Below are 19,563 nucleotides of genomic sequence, written 5' to 3' on the forward strand. Positions count from 1 at the left end.
CAGAATTTTTTGTAATCTTCCATATCTGAGACTTCTCCTCTCCTTTCCCTCCCTGTATTCGTCTGTTCTTACACTGCTAATAAAGACACATCTGAGGCTGGGTAATTTACAAAGAAAAGAGGTTTAATTGACTCACAGTTCAGCATGGCTGGGGAGGCCTCAAAATCATGGTGGGAGGTGAAGGAAGAATAAAGGCACATCTTACATGGTGGCAGGCAAGAGAACATGCACAGGGGAACTTCCTTTTTAAAACCATCAGATCTTGTGAGACTCATTCACTATCAGCAGAACAGCATGGGAAAACTAGCCCCCATGATTCAATTACCTTCCACTGGGTTCCTCCCATGACACCTGGGGATTATGGGAGCTACAATTCCTGATGAGATTTCAGTGAGGACACAGCCAAACCATATCACTCCCCAACCCTGACTCTACCGTTCAGTTCCCAGCTAGGTAATTAGAATTGAACAGAATCCTTTAGAATTCTCCTTTCTTATCAGTGCCCCTTCTATATCTGTAATGTGTTCCTGTCTTTTCAAGTCAAATTTCAGGCAATGTCTGAAAAATGAGCTTTCTCCTTGTTTGTCTGATCAGCTTTAAATAACAGATTCACAATTTTTTGATTTATCTGTATGGGATTCTCCAGAGCCTAGCTCACTGGTAGCCTAGACTGATCAAATGAGTAGAGATAGAAGAGAATGGAGCCCTTGTGTTTCTGGTTTTAGCAGATTCTGTTTTATTTTTATACCTGCAAACAAGTTTGCAATAGTTATTCTCTTGCCATGCAATGAATTGGTGTTTTATAAACACCACTAATCATGCAGATAAGACCAGTCATAGGCTGTTATCTCTTTTATTCATAGAAACTTCTTGGTAATGGATAGAAAGGGCTGCATTTTCAACAGGATTATGCTAGTCTGGGAACTTTGTCAAGAATCTTCCATCAAGGCATCTTAAATCTTTTTGGTTTCCCTCTTGGGCCATTTTCTTTGGCTGTTCAATTGTCTTCAACTGCAAAAGGTTATAAATATGGTTTAATGTGAGCAAGCCCATCCTTCAGTGAATTTCCTTCACCTCCCAACAGTAGTTTATCATCTATCCCTTTCATTCCTGCAAATGAACAGAAGATTAAGTACTGGTATGAGGACAGACTCAGCATACAAAGCAAGAGTGGACAGCCTCTCTGAGATGCTGCAGCTTTGGGTTTCATGGTCTATATAGTTGGTTTGTGTTGATGCAAAAGAGTCAAACCCTGTAAGCTATTTGAAGGGATTTTTTCTGTGCCAAATATGAGTGACCAAGGCCTGAGGCACAGTCTTAAGAGGTCCTGAGAACATGCACGCCAGGTAGTTGGGTTACAGCTTGGTTTTATACAGGGGAAACGTAATACATCAATCAATACATGTAAGGTACACACTGGTTTGGTCTGGAAAGACAGGACAACTCGAAGCAGGGGCTTACAAGTCATAGGTGGATTCAAAGATGTCATGACTGGCAATTGGTTGAAAGGGTTAAGGTCTGCCTGAAGAGTTGAAGTCAGCAGGAATAGATGTTTGTAGTTAAGATAAGGGAGGTTGTGAAAGCCAAAGTTCTTGTTATGTAGATGAAGCCTCCAGGCAGCAAGGTTCAGTAAATGTCTCTTATCAGACTCTAAAAGGTTAAATCTCTTAGTAAATCTCTCCTGGATCAAGGGGAAAGACCTGGAAAAAGAAGGCGACTTTCTTCAGAATGTAAATTTTCCCCAACGGCCCTGTAATGTTGCAGGGCTATTTCAAAATATGTCAGATAAATATATTTTAGGGTAAAATACTTCAGTTTCTTCTGGGGACTGATATCTGCCATGTGATGCTGTGCTAGAGTCAGGTTGGAATTTGGTATCTTATTGCTACAAAGAGACTGTTTTGTCAGTCTTAGGATCTCTGTTTTAATGTTAATGCTAGTAAGTTGTGCCTGAATTCCAAAGGAAGGAAAGTATAATGAGGCATATAGGATGTCCCCTCTTCTTATCATGACCTGAACTAGTTTTTTAGGTTTACTTTGGAATGCCCTTGGCCAAGAGGAGTCCATTCAGTCAGTTGGGGGGCTTAGAATTTTATTTTTTGGTTTACGTTTGAGAACTTTTCTGCCTGAGGCAAGATTATTTTTTAGGATCTGTTGGGCAGGAAATTGCTTAAACTTTAGGTGGATTCAGTTAAAAATTCCCACATGAAAAAATGCATAAAATCAAGATGGAAACTGATGAAATGCAAGTACATTCTCTCCCATCCCCAATGTCTGTCTGCCAAATGCCTGCCAAATTGTCTACCTGATTAACAAGGACTTGGGGGTTAGGGATATTTCTGACGAAGCATGGTTAATTATAAAGGCCTTCTTGTTCAGGCTAATTTGCAAATGGACCAGGGCAAACAGGTGGATCACATTAACTCTGCTTTGGGCCATAACTCCTTTTTCAAGTTGTCCCTTGGATTCTGGACCCCAAGAAACGCAGTCTAGGAGATGCTTCAAATTGACTAGTGTACTTCATTCCTAGAGCAAGCTTTTTCTCTGATTCCCTATCCTGGGTTGCTGAGCAGATACATGAAGGTCTCTTTCTCCTCCCTTAAGACTTCACACCAAAGCCATCCTTAAATTGCTAATCTTATGTCTTCACAATGCTAGACCCACTCGTAGCTTCTCATAACCTTCAGAATTCCATAGAGTCTTGAAAAAATGTCTCAACCCAAAGCCTCAAAAGGCTTATATAAAGGGCCCTTATCAGCAGCATCCCTCTGGCCCTTTAATCCTTGTCATTCCAGGTGCAACTTCCCAGTTCTCTGATGCTGGGCTTTGACCAGGAAGGAGGAGAGGGTCTGGTCTGTCCCATGCTCCTCAGGCCACCAATTAGCACAATGTCCCACCTCTGCTTGGTCTCCTTCTGTCTGGATAACAACTAACATTCCTTGTGTTTACCTATCTCTTTCTTGGTTACTCCCAGGGACTTCCTCTGTGATGGTTGGGAGAAGAGAGTATTGTGTGGGGCCAAATTCCACTGTCATCTGGAGAGCTTAGAGTTTATATTAATCCATTCTCACTATTGCTATAAAGAAACACCTGAGTCTGAGTAATTTATAAGAAAATAGGTTTAATTGGCTCACGGTTCTGCAGGCTATAGAGTATCTGCTTCTGGGGAGGCCTCAGGAAGTTACCATTCATGGTGGAAGGCAAAGTGGGAGCAGGCATGTCACATGGCAAAAGCAGAAGCAAGAGAGAGAGGGAGGAGGTGCCACATACTTTTAAATGAGCAGATCTTGCAAGAAATCACTTACTGTCGTAAGGACAGCACCAAGAGGATGGTGCTAAATCATTCATAAGAACTCCATCCGCATGAGCCAATCACCTCCCACCAGGCCCCACCTCCACTCCACCACTGGGGATTACATTTCAGCATGAGACTTGGGCAGGGACACACATCCGAACTATTCAGGGAGCATGATTTTATGTGACATCAGAAGCCTTTCAGAGAAGGAAGGTGAGTGGTGATGGTCAGACCTGTTGTCCTGTCATCCTCTGCACCCAAGGTGAAGGGCAAAAATATGGCAGCCCTATGCTACATAAGGTTAGAGTTGGGATTATTTAACCTAGCGATTTACTCTTCTACTATGCCTCCTTTGTTTATCACTTCCAAGTTAGGTGACATACCGTATCAAAACTTACTTCATCTATTCAAGAGAAAGGTTTCTTTTTTTTTTTTTTTTTGAGACGGAGTCTCGCTCTGTCGCCCAGGCTGGAGTGCAGTGGCGCGATATCGGCTCACTGCAAGCTCCGCCTCCCGGGTTCACACAAGAGAAAGGTTTCTTTAAGTAAAAGTATAACACTCTGTAATTTGTATAAACCATGCTATGAAGATCAGAACCCTGTTTGATAGCTTTTGGCATTCTTGGGTAACTTAAATAAGAGTAGAGACAGAGGCCACTAGAGATAGATATTATTGGTCATTTTGCATATTGTATTTTAGGAGAGTTATGCAATGTCAGAAGATTTTGCAAACTCTGGAATTACAAAAACAACCCCAGTCCCACCCCACTTATTTCGCACTTTAATCCCATAACTACTCATTTCTTTGTGTGGAGGTGGTGGAGAGAATTTCTGGGGAAGTGTTAATTTGTCAGGGATGCTTACAGAGTGTGTTACCCAGAACAGAACACACTGTTGCAATTGTTATTTGACTAGCTCAGATAGATGAAAAACAGCCCCTCCTTTGTTCTGGAACCTAGGCTTTCATTAATGTCTCTAAAATAGCATTAACCTTTTGTCAGTCTCACTGAATTGTTGACATTGGGTTACTATCCATCATAACCTCAAAATATCTTTTGTTTAGCATTTTTATTGTTGGCGTTTGTTTTATTGTTTTTTAGCTGGTGCTCAGAGTTTGTTCCCCCTTCCTGGAATCATCTAGCTGGTCTAGATTTGGGTCAGTTTGGTAGTTTTTGCAGACCTCCAAGACTTCCATTCAAACAGCCTCAGGTAACAAGGCCAGTTCAAGTATGTGATGTGCTCAGTGGCTCCTTCAGTCAGTGGGAGGTGGGGTCAAGACTGTGACTACTTACTGGTAGGTCTTCATGAAGCTGAGAAAACCTGGAATTAGCTGTTGGCATTGTCACTTTGGGAAGAACTAGAGGGATACCAGGGAGCAGAGATTACAGGTATTACAGGTGTCATAAAATAGTACAGAATATCTAAATGAACAAGATCACTCTTTTATTTGCAATTTTAGGTTGAGCCATTTTCTTGCTCACGTGGGCCTATTTTCTTTTCTACAATGGGCCTACTTTCTAGGGTGAGGTGGATATGCCATACTAGGTATTCAAAATAGCAAACCCTAAGTGGAGTGTGTGTGTGTGTGTGTGTGTGTGAGAGAGAGAGAGAGAATGTGGGGAGGGATTTTTGAGTGTAGGTGTGGGGAGGGAGTTTTGAGTGTAGGTGTGTCTTATTTTTGTACTTTTACAGTCTCTAATACAGTGTCTGGAGTATGGAGAATAGTCAATAAATGCACATGTAGTGAATGATTATAAAGATTTCTCTAAATTCAGACACAGATCTGTCACTTGCCAATTCATGCTTTAATAACTTTTAAAAATATCTACCATAGTGCATAGATTTTTAGTCTTAAATATTTTTAAAGAAGTAGTGAAGGACTCTGGTAGCAACTTAAGGCAAACTATCATCTTTAAAAATTGCATATGAACAAACTGTTCTATAATGTTAACAAGTTTTAAATCATCCTTTTATTTGCTTGAATTTATTTTGCCATGTCCCTTCCAATACATAATTTTAGCTTATACTATAATACATTTTAATATTTATTGATCATGCCATCAAAATTCCCTATATCAAAATTACGAATGGAAATTGAAATTAAACTTTTAAACAATTTACTATGACCATAAGGCTCTAACTATTAAAAATTCTTCCAGATTGAATTATTAATACAATTCACTACTAGCATATATTTATTAAAAGCAACAGAGAGGTATTATAAATATTGATAAGTCATTATTGAGTATTGTGTTATTTATGGTAGGGATGGCTGTTTAAACAAATCCCCAATTCCAGTGGCCTAACACAATGGAAGTTTATCTCTGGCCCATTTTCCAGTCTTAGGTGGATGTTCTAGTTGGCATGTGGCTCTCTGTCCAGTGATTCAGGGACTCAAGCCTCTTTTGATTTTATGGCTTCTCCATCCTTGAGCGCCTCGTCATCTTAGCAGAATCCAGCTGGAGAAGGAAGAGGATTGTATAGGGAAGACCTTCTTAAGAGCCTTGGTCTGAAAGTTCTACCCACTGTGACTGCTTCCTTTCTATGGGTGAGAAGTAGTCACATGACCATATGACATGCCTAAGGTCACTGGGTGAGCAGCTGCTTTCTAGGGAGGACTTTCTACTATAGGATGAGGCATGGGAGCTCACAGGTGGGCAGGCAGTTAACTACAACATAAAAGGGGAAGGTTGTTGTAAATACATTCTTTTAATGAGATGGATGCTTGTAAAAACATTATCATATTCCATTGATTAATTTTACTTATTGCCAAAATGTAACATGATTTAGCATCTAGTCTATTTTTTCATTTTTATAGATACAAATACTGAGAAACCTAGTTCTCAGAAATATGGAGGTGGGAATAGAGATTATGTTTTAGAATTGTGACTCAATTCTTGGAATTCTAAGTAATATGGCAAAAGTGATATACTTACCTATCATTATCAGTTGATGACCTAATTAGGTCTTTCTGCAATGTTGTTGAAATCAAATAGTTGGAAAACACCTTATTTTCAAATGATGTTGCCCATTCATAAAGTGATTTCTTATTTATATTCCTGGAACATATAACCAAAAAAACTTTACCAACATGTATTAAGTGACTATTAATTATACTGTTGCCCCTTTACTCACAGGCACCATATTTAATCAATAAGAGTGGGGAAAATTAAAATTTTACTTTCAGTATGCCTTTGTCAGTCCAATATTATCAAATGTCTTAATTGTCTTGCCTGCTTTATAAATAATTTTTATCATTATTGAAATCTTAGAACTGCAGATTTAGCTTATTCAGTTGATGGAAAATATCTTCCATATAACCTAATGAGCAAAGCCAATTTCTTGTTGGCAAAGTATTCAGGCACATTAGGTTTACTTTCTTTATTTAATAAAACTAGAAAGGATTGACTTTATTTTTCAATATGTGTTTCAAAAAATAGTATTTTCAAAAGAACAATTAAGGAATAACTTAAAAGCACATCTTGTAAGATATATTACTAAGAGCAATCAATAACGAAGTGATATATATCTAATAATTACTCTAATGTTACTGCAATGTAAAGTGTGGCTGAAATTTGTTATTTAAGAAGCTAGGTATATGAGGCATTTATTTGAAAAATGTGTATGTATTTGTGTATTAAACAGTGGTGGCTAGCTTTTTGAAATAATTAACAAATAAGAACCATGTATAAAATCAGAAATTATTAATCACATTAGATATACTGATCAAACTTTCCTTATGTATTTAATGAAAGTGTATAAATGAATCAGTCTGACAGCTAGCATATAATTTTGTTTTTTCTTAAAAAGAGAGAAAAATATTAAACATTTTATAAGCTGAAATAAGGTAATGGCAGAGTAATCAGAATAAATATTTCATAATATGATGTGTTATGTGATAGGTTTTAACTACATTATTGAATAAAACACACCAAATCTGAAAGATCACAAAAGGTTTTTATCTGCAGGAATGAGTCAGTGTACACTGGAGAATTCTGGTAGCTCAGAAAACATTCTAATCATGCTTAAAAGCATCAGCATCACTAAGATGTGCAGGTCATTGGTATACATATGTCTAAAAGGAATCACTTAAATATTGAGGGAGGGGCCGGATCACGAGGTCAGGAGTTCGAGACCACCCTGACCAACATGGTGAAAACCTGTCTGTACTAAAAATACAAAAATTAGCTGGGCGTGGTGACACACACCTGTAATCCCAGCTTCTCGGGAGGCTAAGGCAGGAGAATCACTTGAACCCGGAGGTGGAGATTGCAGTGAGCCTAGATTGTGCCATTGTACTCCAGCCTGGGTGACAGAGCGAGACTCTGTCTCAACTATATATATATAGAGAGAGTTATACATATATGTATAGAGAGAGAGTCTCAAATATATATATAGTTATATATAGTCATATATATGTAGTTCTATATAGTTACATATAGTTATATATAGTTATATATATAGTTATATATATAGTTATATATAGTTAAATATAGTTATATATATGGTTATATATAGTTATATATGGTTATATATAGTTGTATATAGTTATATATGTAGTTATATATAGTTATATATAGTTATATATAGTTATATATAGTTTTATATATAGTTATATATAGTTTTATATAGTTTTATATATAGTTTTATATATAGTTATATATAGTTATATATAGTTTTATATATAGTTATATATAGCTATATATATAGTTATATATAGTTATATATATAGTTATATATAGTTATATATATAGTGTTATATATAGTTATATATAGTTATATGTAGTTATATATATAGTGTTATATATAGTTATATATAGTTATATATATAGTTATATATATAGTTATATATATAGAGAGAGAGAGGGTACATTTTCTGGGGCTCGTTTTTATGTTTTCAGAGGACTCTCCCTCAAGAGTGCTGCTCTACTTGGCAATATTTGGGGGATGGAAGAGGTGAAACCTTTCACTGCTTTACTCTACAATATATCCAAATTCAGAACACTCTAGCACAGGCCAACATAGGCTCCGATGTCTCACTTATCCTCACAGAAATATCTCCCAGACCTGCAAACAGAGACAAATCCTACACAAGCCTATGATGCTTTGATTAATCACTAATGGAGTTGTCCTTGAAGATAGTATTTTAAATTGTCCCTTTGACATGCTGCAGTTTTTTTACAGCTCAGGGCAATGCACAATAGTAAGATTCAGGATGGATAAGGATGTGCCTTTCTTTTTTGTCCAAAAATGCCATTGTAAAAGAGAAGATGGGAAAGGAGACTGTATCTGATCATTCCAATCTGTTTTCAGGCAGATTTTAAGAATGACAGTCGAGGCACCTGGAAATTGATTCCCTTCCAAGTCTCTGTGCAAGGGGTATTCTTGCAAAGTCTTAACTTTTTAGTGCAATTTGATGCTCACTGGTATAGAGTCCCATGCAAGGCGATTCCCACCACCAGGTGGCAGCATCCTCTAGTTGTTGGTGGGCTCTAAGAAACCCAGTTAAGTCTGTAACCTTAACAGCCTTGAACAAATGAACCTGAGCCAAGGCAGAGTGCACACAGACCCCATGAACCAAAGGAGACAAACCCACAACAGACAGAAGCTAAGGTGAATGTCTCTTAGTCTCATTTTCTGCTCACTTCAGCATGAACAGCTTGAGAGATGCACACTTAGCAAAAGAGGATGAAGGTTAAAAGGTCCTCTGGAGCAGTAAGGAGGTAGCAGGTGATCTGTAGTAAAATTCCTAATTGTTCCTCTGAACCATTAGCACTTTTGGGTAACTTTTGTCTAGAACAAGTACTAAATGTCACAGAGGTTTGTTCCCCTGCCCAATGGTGCCCAGGCTGAGAAGGCAGGTTTAACCTGGTATCTCATCAGAATAGGGACAAAAGAAGACAAGTCATATTGCAGCCACTCTCACCTGGCTTGGTCTTATTAGAGCTACCTGCTGTCCCCTGGGGTGATAAACAGTTGCATTTGCCTGATTCTTTCACTGGTTTAAAAGGCTGTGTGTCCTGTGATTGCAAAGTCACCTCAGACTGTTGAATTAACAATGTCAGAGCTGCCCTTCCTGTCCTCAAAGCACCTTCCTTCTTTCTTCCAGAGTTCACTGGGGTCTTAATGCTGTCAGAGTATCCATATGGACTTAAAAATATTGCATCACAGCCTAGAGGTGACCAGCTCTATCACTAATGAAGAAGCAATTTAAGCTTTTGGGGCCCCAGTTTCCCCATTAGTAAAATCATGTGCATTGTGTAAAAAGTAGCTGCTTGAGAGGAGCTTCATTATTCAACAGGGCTTAGATTTTTCTGGACTTTGCAGGAAGGAGTCTCTGCCCTTCTGGGTTTTGTGCTCTGCAGCTGTGGACATGAAGATCACCCCATCCTCTCGGCAGTCCTCAGCAACATGAATGGCAGGCCTGTCCTAGGAAGAGATAGACATCAAGGCCACAGTGCAAGCCATGCGCAGGTCATGGGTTCATGGTACTGTTGAGTTTTGACTCTTTACTGAGGAACTGAACTGGAATGAACAGCTTAGCAGGCATTATTCCTGGAAGGAACTTCTTTCTAGGGCGGCTATAAGCTGGCTGGACCCCCAGACTCTCCTCTGTGATCTGCCTCACTGAAAAACAAAATAGTTGTGACTAGCCGTACCTTCTCTTGGCTGACAGTAGTACCTGCTTGGAGCTGCTACTTGCTGATACCCACACGAGCCCAGTGCCAGAATGCATAGCTAAAGTGCTGTTGCAAAGGGAGAGGTCATTCTTCCAGTGATGCCTGGCCTGCACTGGCAGCACCTATCCCACATGGCCTTCCCCAGGCTGCCAGAAGCTGTGTCTGCCCCTCACAATTCTTCTGGGTGCTCAGCCCCTTTGGCTCAGAAGTTCACTACCTCTATCCCCTTAAGCTCCTGGCTGGAAACCTTAATCCCTTTCTCTATGTCCTCCACTTCACTCTGAACTTCTACCAGCATGGCTAGTGGCTTTTTCAGCCACCTATCCTTCCTGCCACTCCTCATCCTGAATTTCAATCAGATCATCTACTTATGAAGTAGTGTTTTCAGATATAGGGGCAGGGAAGCTTCTTTTATATTATCTTTCATGGGTATCTCATACTATTGTTCTTACCAAAACAATATAGTCTTTATTCTCATTGACAAAGTCAATTACAAGGGCATAAACACGATTTATTTCCTTTTCAAGTGTCCCAATGCTTCACCAACACCAACACCGCCACTAAGGGTTCCAGTGTGATCACCATCTGGGATCTACCTGTTCCAACTGCTTGTTTACCTCCTGTGCATGCTCCATGGGACATGGCTCTTTGCCTATAGATCGCCAGGTACCCACAGCTTTACTGCCATGGTGCACTTCACTTCCTGCCTTGTCCACTCTCACCTGCACCAGTTATTGCTTACCTGGTAATCAGTACAGTCCGATCTTCAGGGACCATCCAGCTACCCAATTTCCAATGTGGCTGCCAGTTTGCTATCTTGTTTTGGAAAATGTTTTAAGGCTGTTGAAGATTATATCTATTTGATCCTTTGTGCCCTTAGATGGAGAAAAGAAATGTATTGAGTAGAAGCTCTGAAAGTTTGGAAGGTCCCCCACACCATCCTCAGGTTCAGAGTTTCACTAGATGAACTCACAGAACTCAGCAAGCCAATTTACCCATGGTTATAGTTTGTTAAAGCAGAAGAATACGTTTGAAAATCAACAATAAGAAAAGGTGCAAAAGGTAAAGTCTAGGAGAGACCAGGAATGGAGCTTCCCACTTGTCGCTCCCCCGTGAAGTCATACAGACTGCATTTATCTCTCCCAGCAATGATGTGTGACAGTATGCCTAGGGTATTGCCAATTAGGAGAGTTCACTTGAGTCTCAGTGTCCAGAGTTTTTATTGAGGAATCAGTCACATAGATATGGCTAGCCATCCATACAACTGACTTTGATCTCTAGCCCCTCCAGAGATAAAGCTGATGTTGTGTTGTCCAAGGACCTCACCATAAATCTTATGGTTAGTACAGACTATCTGGCATGGCCCAAGGTCCTAGGTATATAAAGACACTCTTAAAAGTCAGGACCTTCCAAGGGCTTAAATGTTACCTTCCAGAAACTGGGGGTAAAGAGCCAAAACTTTCTTTGGGTTAATCCTTTACTGCATAAGCTCTAAGACCCCAATAATTCATGGCCCCCTTTCTGGGGAATGATTCAGCCCAGAGAAGAGATCGGAGAAACCCACCTCCCATCATCAAAGAGCTCCTGGATGTTCCATCAAGCAAACCTGTGGGAGAAAATTCAGTGTTCCCATGGAGATGGTGGTGTGACCTAAGCTGGCTCAGAGGTTCTAAAAGCTTCTTCTCAAACATTGGCAAGGTCACAGGTACCCAATAAGGTACATCTTCCCTTTCCTTCAACAGTCCAAAACCTCTAGGACTCTCTCGAGGCAGTGATTAAAACTAAACGAAGGACTTGAAGGATAGGAGGGATTCTGAACAGGGTAGAAATAAATAGTAGTGTGGGATATTGGTATAGTTTTCTTGGAAGAGGTAATATTTGAGTAGAATCTTGAAAAATGAGTAGATGTGTAAATGCTGCAAGTAAAGGCAAAGGTATATACATTGTGGGAATAGGAAAGAGTGTGGCACATCTGGGAATGATGAGGGGCCTTATGCAGCTAGGGGAGTCTATTGGTCAGACATGAGGCTGGAGATGGTGCAAGGGCTACATAGGGAAGGGCTTCATATGTGATGCCAAGGGGCACAGACTATACTGTGATTCCCTGGCAGTATAGCTGGTGGGACAAAAAGAAATCAAACTCAACAAAGTTCCTCTCTTGTCTACCATGTGTATACTCAAGTAGGTGATGAGATTGTAGGAAGAAGGTAGGATATAATAGCAGATAATTGGGTAGCCATATAGAAAAATCAAATCAAATTTGACCTTTACCTTATAAAACATATAAAAAAACAACCCAGTCCGGGTGCAGTGGCTCATGCCTGTAATCCCAGCACTTTGGGAGGCTGAGGTGGGAGAATCACTCGACCCCAGGAGTTTGAGACCAACCTGGGTAACATAGTGAGACCTCATCTGTATAAGAAATGAACAGCAGAGAGGTGAAGATGGCCAATTAGAAGCAGCTGCAGTCCGAGGCATTCATGGAGAGGAATGAAAGGCGTGAGTGAATACAGCACCTTCAACTGAAATATCCAGGTTCTCACATTGGGACTGATTAGGGAAACAAGTTAGCCATGGAGAATGAAGAAAAGCAAGGTTGGGTGATGGCCCACCTGGGAGTGACACAGAGCCAAAGGAAGTGGTGAGTGATTGTGTGACCCTGGAAAAACATGCTTCTCCCACAGATCTTTGCAACCTGTGGATCAAGAGATCCCCTTGTGAGCCCACACCACCAGGGCCCTGAGGCCGACACACAGAGCTGTGTGGAGTCTTGGCAGAGTAACTGCTCAGGCATGCACAGAGACCCAGCAGCTTTATATACTCTGGCCCTGGGATCCCCAACAGATGTGTCTGTAACTCAGGCAAGGTGAGAGGTCCGCACATACCCCTAGGAAGGGGGGCAGAATCCAGGGAGCTAAGCAGCATCATTCTATGGGTCCCACTTCCACAGCACCTCACAAATTCTTGGAGCTCCATCTCATCTCAAGCAGGCTCCACCCAGTTGCCGGTGGCTGGCTGGAATGTCAAGCCAGTGGATCTTACTTTGTGAGGTGCTGCACCTGGGAAGGCGGCTGCAGCTGCACCTGGTGAGTTCCCATCCCACCCACCTGGAAGGAGCAGGACTCCTGCTTGTCTCTGGCTCCTGCCTGCTCCCTGGAGTGGAAGACCCAGGTCTGCAGTCACTGGTTGGGTGCCTGCAGCTGCACCCAAGAGGGCAGATCCCACCTGTTCCTGGCCACTTCCAAGAGCACAGGTAGGCTCAGATCCACAGCCACAGTGTGGGCAGGGGTCCATTCTGCCCCGTAGAGCAGGAGGCCTGAGTCTGCAGCCACACTTTGGGTAGGTACAGTGGCACCTGGGGAGCTCCACCCCCAACTCCGACGGGGCAGAGCTCCCACTGGCTTCATGGAGTGTGCAGTGCCAGCCGCAGCCAGTGTGATAGCAGCAGCCTCTGCCATCATTAGGTACTATTTATTATCTTGATTTTACAAATGATGAAACAACTGTTGGATTTCAGCCCAGGTCCACCAGAATCCACAGTCTTCATTTAACCCCCAGGTTCCACAACACTAGACCAGGGGAGAAATTTGCACAGAGAGTAGTATCAATAATGGAGGCTGAGAATCAGAGAGAGCAGATAGAGAAAACAGGCTTAAAGGACTGAATGAATTACAGATAACCTGTATTTTTCAAGGGCTGGGGGCTACAGGGAGGAGCAATTAGATTTTAATGGGTACAGAGTTTCCGTTTTGCAAGATGAAAAAGTTCTGGAGATCTATTGTCTAACAATGTGAATACATTTAATACCACTGAACTGTACACTTAAAAATGATTATGAAGGTAAATTTAATGTTATGTGCTTTTGACCATAATAAACAAAACAAAATAACTTGTATTCACTCTCTGCAGGTGAGGGGCCACTTTTCAGAGCACTCTCCTCATCTCTACCTCACTAGGGCTTTGCAGCAAAAAGTTTGATCATTTTATGTTATTATATGCTACATTGTTCCTCGTTGAGTATAGGCTGCTGCTTCTTTGACTGTATGTCCTCCTGCTTGGAGGTTTGGCTTTTCATTCTCTAAAAGGGGTATTTTGATGAATAACAGTTTTTAAATTTTTTTATTTTTGAGATGGAGTCTCTCTCTGTTGCCCAGGCTGGAGTGCAGTGGTGCGATCTCGGCTCATTGCAACCTCCGCCTCCCAGGTTCAAGCAATTCTCTGCCTCAGCCTCCCAAGTAGCTGGGATTACAGGTGTGGGCCACCATGCCTGGCTATTTTTGTTTGTTTGTTTGGTAGAGACGGGGTTTCACCGTGTTCGCCACACTGGTCTTGATCTTCTGACCTCATGATCCACCCGTCTCAGCCTCCCAAAGTGCTGGGATTACAGGCGTGAGCCCCTGCGCCCGGACTTTAAATTTTACTGTAATATAATTTATCAATCTTTTTCGTTTATGGCTAACACTTTTCTTTTCTTTCTTTTTTTTTTTTAATCTTTTTATCTTTTTTTTTTTTTTTTTTTTGAGACAAGGTCTCACTCTGTCACCCAGGCTGGAGTGCAGTGGCACCCAGGCTCACTGCAGCCTTGAATCCTGGGCTCAAGCGATTCTCATGCCACAGCCCCCTGAGTAGCTGAGATGACAGTTGCATGCCACCATGCCTGGCTAATTATGGCTTCTACAAAATCCCAAACATTCTCTGCCCCCAAATTAGGAAGAGTCTCTTGCATTTCCACTAAAAGCTTTACAATTTTGCCTTTTATATTTAAGTCTATAATCCACCTGGATTGTTTTTAGTGTTTTAGAAAGTAAGGGTCCAATTTTATTTGATTTTTCCATATGACTACCCAATTATTTCAGTTTCTTATTGAAAAGATTGTATTTCCCCCTCTGCTTTGCAATGTTATCTTTGTCATGAATCAAATATCTACATATGTGTCGATCTGTTTCTAGACTCTTTATTTCCATTCATTACCTATTTGTCAATCCCTGTGCAAATACCACAGTGACATGATAATTGAACCTTAGTAAGTGTTGACATTTGGTGGGACAAGTCCTCTCACTTTGTCATTTTCATGGGTGTCTTGGCTATTCTTAGCTGTTTGCATTTCCGTGAAAATGTTAGAAACATCTAGTGAAATTAAAATACACACACATATGCACCTGCACACACACACACACATACACATACACACACACAAGTATTATAACCCTGTTCAGATTTTCCCTGGGATTACATTGAATCCATAGGTTGATTGGGGGAGAAATGACATCTTTGCAAGACAGTTTTCCAATCCATTCCTTTCCATTTACCTGAGTCTTCCTTCAGTTTCTCTCAATAAAGTTTTATATTTATGTTCATGTGAGTTTTATACATCTCTTATTATCTGGATTCCTACATTACCTGATACTTCTTGATGCTATTATAAGTAGAATTTTTTAAATTTTCATTTTCTGTTTGCTGCTGGCATATAGAAGTAAAATTGATTTTGTTTTCTGACAATTTTGCTAATCTTTCTTAATTATTAAAATTATTAAAATTAACTTTGAATGATTCACCTATAGTACTTCTGGGCAGTCTATGAGCACAATCATAATATCTGAAAATATAGGATTTTTTTTCCATTCCAATATTTATATATTTTATTTCTTATCTTACCATTTTAAACTGGCATGATGCCCAGTGAAGTGATGAATAGGACTGGTGATAGTGAGTGAATATTCTTGTCTTTTTCCCAATCTCAGAAGGAAAAACCTTCAGTATTTTACCATTAATTATGATGTTTTTGGTAGCCTTTTCTTTCTTTTTTGTCTATGTCTTTAGACAATAGGGAAGTAATAAAAGGGAAGTCTGCTTTTATTTCAAGTATACTAAGAGCTTATTTTTAACCGTTAATGAATGATGAAATTTATAAAACGTTTTATTCTATTTTTTGAGATGATCATATTATCATGTTATTTTTCTCTCTTAATCTGTTAATGAGGAGAATTATGTTTTTTTTAAGATGGGCTGAGTAGTATTCAATTTTGTCTATATATATACCACAGTTTCTTTATCCACTCGTTGATTGATGGGCATTTGGGTTGGTTTCATGATTTTGCAATTGCAAATTGTTCTGCTGTAAATATGCATGTGCAAGTATCTTTTTTGTATAATGACTTCTTTTCCTCTGGGTGGATACTCAGTAGTAGGATTGCTGGATCAAATGGTAATTCTAGTTTTAGTTCTTGAAGTAATCTTCACTCTGTTTTCCATGGTGGCTGTACTAGTTTACCTTCCTACCAGCAGTGTAAAAGTGTTCCCTGATCACCACATCCACACCAACATATACTGTTTTTTGATGTTTTGATTATGGCCATTCTTGCAGGAGTAAGGTGGTATCACATTGGGTTTCGATTTGCATTTCCCTGATCATTAGTGATGTTGAGTATTTTTTCATATGTTTGTAAGCCATTTGTATATCTTCTTTTGAGAATTATCTATTCATGTCCTTAGCCCACTTTTTGATGAGATTGTTTTCTTCTTACTGATTTGTTTGAGTTCGTTGTAGATTCTGGATATTAGTCCTTTGTTAGATGTATAGATTGTGAAGAATTTCTCCCACTCTGTGGGTCATCTGTTTACTCTGCTGACTGTTCCTTTTGCTGTGCAAAAGCTATTTAGTTTAATTAAGTCCCAGCTATTTATCTTTGTTTTTATTGCATTTGCCTTTGGGTTCTTGGTCATAAAATCATTGCCTAAGCCAGTGTCTAGATGGGTTTTTCCAATGTTGTCTTCTAGAATTTTTATAGTTTCAGGTCTTAGATTTAAGTCCTTAATCCATCTTGAGTCGATTTTTGTATATGGTGAGAAGTGAGGATCCAGTTTCACTCTCCTACATGTGGCTAGCCAATTATCCCAGCATCATTTGTTGAAAAGGGTGTCCTTTCCCCACTTTAAGTTTTTGTTTGCTTTGTCGAAGATCAGTTGTCTGTAAGTATTTGGGTTTATTTCTGGGTTCTCTCTTCTGTTCCATTGGCCCATGTGCCTATTTTTATACCAGTACCATGTTATTTTTGGTGATTATGGCCTTATAGTATAGTTTGAAATCAGGTAGTGTGATGCCTCCAGACTTTTTCTTTTTGCTAAGTCTTGTGTTGGCTATGTGGGCTCTTCTTTGGTTCCATATGAATTTTAGAATTGTGTTCTCTACTTCTGTGAAGAATGATGGTGGTATTTTAATGGGGATTGTGTTGAATTTGTAGATTGCTTTTGGCAGTATGGTCATTTTCACAATATTGATTCTACCCATCCATGAGCATGGGATGTGTTTCCATTTTTTGGTGTCATCTGTGGTACCTTTCAGCAGTGTTTAGTTTTTCTTGTAGAGGTCTTTTGCCTCCTTAGTTAGGTATATTCCTAAGTTTTGTTTTGTTTTTGCAACTGTCGTAAAAGGGGTTGAGTTCTTGATTTGATTCTCCACTTGGTTGCTGTTGGTGTATAGAAGAGCTACTGATCTGTGTACATCAATCTTGTATCCAGAAACTTTGTTGAATTCCTTTATCCATTCTAGGAACTTTCTGGAGGAGTCTTTAGGGTTTTCGAGGTAAACAATCATATAATCAGCAAACAGTGACAGTTTGACTTCCTCGTTACTGATTTGGGTGCCCTTTATTTCTTTCTCTTGTCTGATTGCTCTGGCTAGGACTTCCAGTACTACGTTGAAGAGGAATGGTGAGAGTGGGCATCCCTGTCTTGTTCCAATTCTCAGAGGGAATGCTTTCAACTTTTCCCTATTCAGTATTATTTTTGCTGTGGATTTATCATAGATGGCTTTTATTACATTGAGCTATGTCACTTATGTGCTGATTTTGCTGAGAGTTATAATCATGAAGCAATGATTGATTTTGTCAAATGCTTTTTTCTGCATCTGTTGAGATGATCATGTGATTTTTGTTTTTAATTCTGTTTATCTGGTGTATCACGTTTATTGACTTGCATATGTTAAACCATCCCTGCATCCCTGGTATGAAACCCACTTGATCATGGTGGATTATCTTTTTGATATGTTGTTGGATTCATTAGCTAGTATTTTGTTAAGGATTTTAGCATCTATGTTCATCAGGGATATTGGTCTCTAGCTATCTTTTTTGGTTATGTCCTTTCCTGGTTTTGGCATTAGGGTGATGCCAGCTCCATAGAATGAATTAGGGAGGGTTCCCTCTTTCTCTGTGTTGTGGAAGAGTGTCAAAAGGATTGGTACCAATTCTTCTTTGAATGTCTGGTAGAATTCTGCTGTGAATCCATGTGGGTGTACTTTTTTTTTAATTTTTAAGTTACCATTTCAATCTCACTGCTTGTTATTGGTCTGTTCAGGGTATCTATTTCTTCCTAATTTAAGTTAGGAGGGTTGCATTTTTCCAGGAATTTATCCATCTCTTCTAGATTTTCTAGTTTATGTACATAAAGGTGTTCATAGTAGCCTTGAACCATCTTTTATATTTCTGTGGTGTCAGTTCTAATGTCTCCCATTTCATTTATTATTGAGGTTATTTGGATTTTCTCTCCTCTTTTATTGGTTAATCTTGCTAATGGTCTATCAATTCTATTTATCTTTTCAAAGAACCAGTTTTTTGTTTCATTTATCTTTTTTATTTTTTTTTCATTTCAATTTCATTTAGTTCTGCTCTGATCCTGGTTATTTCCTTTCTTCTGCTGGGTTTGAGTTTGGTTTGTTCTTGTTTCTCTAGTTTCTTCAGGTGTGGATGTCAGTTAGAATGTCAGTTTATGCTCTTTCAGTCTTTTTGATGTAGGTGTTTAGGGCCACAAACTTTCTTCTTAGCCACACCTTTGATAGGTTTTGTCATTATTGTTGTTCAGTTTGAAGAATTTTTAAATTTCCATCTTGATTTTGTTTTTGACCCAGTGATCACTCAGGAGCAGGTTATCTGATTTATGTGTATTTTCATAGTTTTGAAGGTTCCTTTTGGAGTTGATTTCCAGTTTTATTCCACTGTGGTCTGAGAGTGTGCTTGATATAATTTCAATTTTCTTAAATTTATTGAGGCTCGTTTTGTGGCCTATCATATGGTCTATCTTGGAGAAAGTTCCATGCGCTATTGAATAGAATGTGTATTCTGTGGTTGTTGGATGAAATGTTCTGCATATATTTGTCAAGCCCATTTGTTCAAGGGTATAATTTAAATCCATTGTTTCTTTGTTGACTTTCTGTCTTGATGACCTGTCTTGATGACATCTAGTGCTGTCAGTGGAGTATTGAAGCCCCCCAGTATTATTGTGTTGCTGCCTATCTCATTTCTTAGGTCTGTTAGTAATTGTTTTATAAATTTGGGAGCGCCAGTGTTTGGTGCATATATGTTTGGAATTGTGATATTTTCCTATTGGACAAGGCATTTTACCATTATATAATGTCCCTCCTTGTCCTTTTTAACTGCTGTTGCTTTAAGGTTTGTTTTGTCTGATGTAAGAATTGCTACCCCTGCTTACTTTTGGTGTCCATTTGCATGAAATGCCTTTTTCCACCCTTTCAGTTTAAGTTTATGTTTGTCCTTATGTGTTAGGTGTGTCTCTTGAAGGCGGAAGATGGTTGGTG

General features: G+C 39.5%; 1 protein-coding gene across 1 annotated transcript in view; it reads left to right on the top strand.

The window, feature by feature from the left end:
• The window catches only part of TMED3 (transmembrane p24 trafficking protein 3), a 74,011-nt gene extending 61,738 nt beyond the window's left edge, over positions 1-12,273 (top strand). Inside the window, exon 3 of the mRNA XM_054451299.2 lies at positions 10,502-12,273. Within this exon, the coding sequence (XP_054307274.1) occupies positions 10,502-10,552 (51 nt within the window). The 3' untranslated portion in view covers positions 10,553-12,273. The remainder of the gene's footprint in view (positions 1-10,501) is intronic.
• The last annotated feature ends 7,290 nt before the right edge of the window (positions 12,274-19,563 follow it).

Source organism: Pongo pygmaeus, chromosome 16 (genome assembly GCF_028885625.2).
Source record: "Pongo pygmaeus isolate AG05252 chromosome 16, NHGRI_mPonPyg2-v2.0_pri, whole genome shotgun sequence".
Taxonomy (NCBI): Eukaryota; Metazoa; Chordata; class Mammalia; order Primates; family Hominidae; genus Pongo; species Pongo pygmaeus.